The sequence below is a fragment of the Microtus pennsylvanicus genome, chromosome 11 (genome assembly GCF_037038515.1).
Source record: "Microtus pennsylvanicus isolate mMicPen1 chromosome 11, mMicPen1.hap1, whole genome shotgun sequence".
In the NCBI taxonomy this organism is placed as follows: domain Eukaryota; kingdom Metazoa; phylum Chordata; class Mammalia; order Rodentia; family Cricetidae; genus Microtus; species Microtus pennsylvanicus.
In genome coordinates this window covers 6,700,598-6,705,576 of record NC_134589.1, presented here as the reverse complement: position 1 = coordinate 6,705,576, position 4,979 = coordinate 6,700,598, and the positions used below count along the sequence as shown (strand labels likewise).

The 4,979-nt window shown below is 56.6% G+C and overlaps 1 protein-coding gene across 1 annotated transcript; it reads right to left on the bottom strand.

Moving 5' to 3' along the window:
- Positions 1–300: 300 nt before the first annotated feature.
- On the bottom strand, positions 301–4,241 carry Sox9 (SRY-box transcription factor 9). The gene is made up of 3 exons (XM_075989986.1): positions 3,458–4,241; positions 2,410–2,663; positions 301–1,908 (listed from the first exon to the last, which is right to left on the bottom strand). The coding sequence occupies exons 1-3, from the start codon at positions 3,886–3,888 to the stop codon at positions 1,070–1,072; spliced, it is 1,524 nt and encodes a 507-aa protein (XP_075846101.1). The 5' UTR covers positions 3,889–4,241; the 3' UTR covers positions 301–1,069.
- Positions 4,242–4,979: the final 738 nt, after the last annotated feature.

Below are 4,979 nucleotides of genomic sequence, written 5' to 3'. Positions count from 1 at the left end.
TGCTGTGCACGTGGGGCCCAGGCAGGCAACCAGGGGGCAATGTGCTTGGGCACTTACAGGCTGCTTGAAAAAATCTTCCCCAAGAAAATATGGTCTCCTTGGCTTGCCGTTGACTTTCCTTCTGAGGCTGCAGCCGGCAAGCAAAGGCAGGCACAGTGAATGTTCTAGGAACAGCGTTCGCATTTTCCCAGCAGCGGGGGTTTAAGGCTCAAGGTGTTCTTCTCATTTAAAAAATATATATCTATATGATAAAGCTCACCAATGTTCTCTATGTTTATTCCCCTTATTGCAAAATAAGGGTTTCTTTCTTTTTTTTAAGGCAGCTGCTCCTGAAATCCAAGAGCCTGGAGAATTAACCAAAGCTCACCCCCAAAACTGATGATGTAACAAAACTCTGTGTTTATTTTTAATGTTATTATAACAATGCCTTTTTTTCTTTTTCTTTTTTCTTTTTTTGTTTTTTTTGTTTGTTTAAGGAGAAAGCATATCTGTACACAAATATTCTGGTTGCAAGGAAGGCTAGGGGACACTGTTGAACTACGAGTAGTTAAGCTGTTGGAAAAATAAGAGCATTTAATTTTTTATCTAAAATAGGTATAAATCCCCTCAAAATGGTAATGAATCATACACAGTACATACTAAAAGTATTTAAAATAGAGAATATTCCTCACAGAGGACTTTTTTTTTCTTTAATTACGGCTAAAAAATAATTACAGAGTCCAAACAGGCAGGGAGATTCTCCAATCGTCCTCCAAGCTGACTCTGAAGGAACCAAGTCCTTCCTTGATGATCCAGGTGGGTCCATCTGGCCAAGAGTGGCCCGGCCATTTGCCATAGGTTGGCATGTGCTCGGATAATGTCTTAAAGTTTCTCTCCTGGAATCTCAGCACTAGTGACCTTCGCTTACATGTCTTTAAGAAATAGGGACAACGACAAAAAAAAAAGTGTCCAAAGGAATTTCAACTGGTTCTTGATTTCTTCGGTTCTTTCTTTCTTTCTTTTCTTTCTTTCTTCTTTCTTTTCTTTTTTTTAACGATCAGCTCCATCGCCATCCCTCTTCAAGGGCTCCTCAGGGTCTGGTGAGCTGTGTGTAGACCGGTTGTTCCCAATGCTGCGGGCTGTGGGTCTGCGGGATAGAAGGGACTCCGGAGGTGTCAGCGATGGGGGTGTACATGGGGCGCTGCGCGGGGTTCATGTAGGTGAACGTAGAGTAGAGCCCCGAGCCCTGGCCCGCTGCGTGGCTGTAGTAAGAGCCGGAGTTCTGGTGGTCTGTGTAGTCGTACTGCGAGCGCGTGATGGGCGGGTAGGAGGGGCTGTAGTGCGGAAGGTTGAAGGGGCTGTAGGCGATCTGCTGCGGGGAGTGCTGCTGCTGCTCGCTGTAGTGGCTGGGGCTCAGTTGCTCTGTCTTGATGTGTGTTCTCTGGGACTGACCCGGCTCGCTGCTCAGTGTAGTGAGCGTGTGTGCCTGCTGCTGCGGGGGTGCCTGCTGCTGCTGCTGGGGCGCTTGCTGCTGCGGAGGCGCCTGTGGGGCTTGCGGGGCCTGCGGGGGCTGCGGCGGCGGAGGGGGTGGCGCCTGCTGCTTTGACATCCACACGTGGCCCGCGGTGGCAGGGGAGGCAGCGGTGCTGCTGATGCCGTAGCTGCCGGTGTAGGTGACCTGACCGTGTGTAGCCGGCACCCCTGGGTGGCCATTGGGCGGCAAGTATTGGTCAAACTCATTGACGTCAAAGGTCTCGATGTTGGAGATGACGTCGCTGCTCAGCTCCCCGATGTCCACGTCTCGGAAGTCGATGGGGGGCTGTCTGCCCCCCTCTGCCAGAGGACGCCCCTCTCGCTTCAGGTCAACTTTGCCAGTTTGCACGTCGGTTTTGGGAGTGGTGGGTGGGGTCGGCGGACCCTGAGATTGCCCTGCAGGCAATAAAAGAGAAAGACAAACCGTAAAAAATCAACAAAGGGTGTGCAAAGCCCCTGGTCTTAGAGCCCCCTGGGGAACCTCCCAGGTTGCTAAGGTGTCATTAGGACCCGAGCCTGCGCAGGAGGCGCGCTGCACCAGCGATAAGTCGCCGAATGATTAACCCGCAGGTACACACTAGGCAAGCTCCTTTTATCAGGGGAGGGGTCTGAGGTCCCAAGGGTCCGGAAGACTAAATTGCTACCTGTAGAAGAATGTGTGCTTTGGGGGTGAGGCGCAAAGAGAAAAGTGGGCAAGTTTCGCGAGATGTGTGTGTGTCCAGCGCGCCTGCCCATTTCGGTGGGTGCTGGACAGGGAGGGAGTGCAGGGAATTCCCTACTCCAAGGAGCGCGAAGTCCCCACCCAGATTCTCGGGGGGGAGGGGGAGAGCGCGCTTTAGGGTGTGCCCGGGGGGCCCAGAGTGGCTAAGTCTAGTGGGTCACTTTTGCTTTACTCACCGGAGTGCTCTCCCGGGGAGTGCACCTCGCTCATGCCGGAGGAGGAGTGCGGGGAGTCGGCTTGGAGCGCCTTGAAGATGGCGTTGGGAGAGATGTGAGTCTGTTCTGTAGCCTCCTCGGCTTCTGCCTGCCCGTTCTTCACGGACTTCCTCCGCCGTGGCTGGTACTTGTAATCGGGGTGGTCTTTCTTGTGCTGCACGCGCAGCCGCTCCGCCTCCTCCACGAAGGGTCTCTTCTCGCTTTCGTTCAGCAGTCTGGGAAGAGGGGCAGAAGAAAAGGGGCGGGGGGTCAGTGAAACCCCAGGAGCTGTCATGTCCCCACCCCTCCTTCGCGCACTTCCCCTCCTCCCTCCATTCGGCTTGCCATCCTCCACTGAGACTCAGAACTTTTCTTTCTTTCTTCTAAGTGCTCGGAGTCGACCTGAACGGTCACTCTTCGCCCCGCCCCCTCCCCGGCCTCCTCTTTTGGAAACCCTGAAGATGAAAATAGCTCCCTGCTGAGGCTGCTCTAAACGCCTTTGCTACCGGAGCGGTCCACCCCCCCCCCCACGCCCAACACCCTGTAAAAACTTTCCGAAAACCCACTTAAATTGCAAGAAGCTCTCCGTTGGTCCACGCCCCAACCGGTTCTCAGTAGCTTTCCCTACTTCTTGCCTGGGTCACTTCCATCCCAGCTTTCCCTTCATCCCTTCTTCCCAGGAAAGAGCGCAACTTAGGAGGGGGGGAGTGGTGGTGGGGAGATTGCTTCCCCTAATTGTTCCTTTCGAGGGGACCGAGTTGGTACACCCCTCACTCCCCCACCGCTACTAAAAGCAATCACTTAAGTGCTACACAACACCGCTCCCCCCCCCCCCCGCGCCGTCGCCAAGAGCTAACCCAAGAACTTTCTCAAACTCTGAGCCAACCTCCACTAGCCGCTTCCCATCTCGCATCCCTGCCCCTCAGATCCCAGGCTGCAACTCCTTGGCTCAGGGAGGCGGACCGCGGTCGGTGAGTGCAGCCCGTGTCCCGGTAGCCACCGAGCCCACCCTGCGGTCCCGCGCGCTCACCTCCAGAGTTTGCCCAGAGTCTTGCTGAGCTCGGCGTTGTGCAGATGCGGGTACTGGTCCGCCAGCTTCCTGCGCGCAGCCTGCGCCCACACCATGAAGGCGTTCATGGGCCGCTTGACATGTGGTTTGTTCTTGCTGGAGCCGTTGACGCGCACCGGCATGGGCACCAGCGTCCAGTCGTAGCCCTTCAGCACCTGGCTGACCGCTTCGCGGATGCACACGGGAAACTTGTCTTCTTCGCTCTCCTTCTTCAGATCCGGCTCGCCCTTGGGGAACGTGTTCTCCTGGGGCCGCGTGTTCTCCGTGTCGGAGCCTGAGCCCGAGGGGCAGGGCGAGCCAGCCGAGTCGTCGGACATGGTGGGGCTGGGGGCGCCGGACAGGCCCTTCTCCTGCTCGTCGGTCATCTTCATGAAGGGGTCCAGGAGATTCATACGCGAGCCCGGGGCAGGGGGCTGGTGGCTGGGAAAGGCGAGAAGCCGCAGCGGCTGGGGCTCCTCTTCCCTCGGCTGCCCGGACGCGGACGCCGAGCGAGCGGCTCCCGGGGAGATTGGCGCGTCACCGGGCTGCGGCGGTGAGTACTTAGCAGAGGAGCTGGGTGGCGGGTACTCAGCTGCCCGCTCCAAACCCCGGGAAGGCGAATCGAAGCGGAGATGGAAGGAAAGACAGGGAACGAAATCGGGGCCACTTGCACCCCTCTTTCTTGCAAAGAAAAGTTCCTGGACTGAGAACTGGTAAAGTTGTTGCCCCACTGAAGTTTCCAGGCAGTTCCGAGCAGCGCAGTCGGCTCTCCAACTCCCAGCCCCGGGTCTCTTTAATAAATACTCCCCCTTCACCTTAGAGACCTCTGGCCAATCACGGCTCGGCAGTCTTCAGGGTTGGCAAGTCGCTGATTGGACCGGATTTTGGAGAGGGGAGGGGGAGGAGGATTGTGGCTCCGGGTTGGGTGACGAGACACGAGGGGAGGAGAAGGGAGGGGAGCGCTGCCGGAGGGTGGATGGTGGGGTGAGGGGACTTGGAGGGGGGGGGCGCCGCGGTGCAGGCGGGGGACCCGGGACGTCCGAGTGTGTAAGTTTGCTCTCTACTCTAGGAATGTCACAGTTTTGGAATCTCAGTGTGAAGCGGGGTGTGTGGGTGTGTGCGTGCACGCGCGCGCGCGTGTCTAGACTAGGACCCCCCCCCTCCCACCACCACCACACGCACACATCCCACTACTTTTCGAAACTGTCTCCGCGGTACCCCGGGCTTCGCTGGCGTTTACAGCACTGGAAATTGCTACAGCCGCGCTTCAATGCGGGTCTGGGCTTCTGCTCCCGGAGCCTGCCGGCTTCCAAAAGTGCTTAGAAATGGTCTTTTGGAAGCAAATGTTTGGGTGACTCAACGCCCGCTGTTCTTCTGTAATAATCCATATAAATAGATTAACGCGCTCTGGTTCTCCAAGGCTGGTGTGGTGGCTGGAGATTCTGCAGCGCTCTTGCAGAGGGAATCAATGAAAACCAAAGCAGGGCGCCAGCGAAGGCTGGCG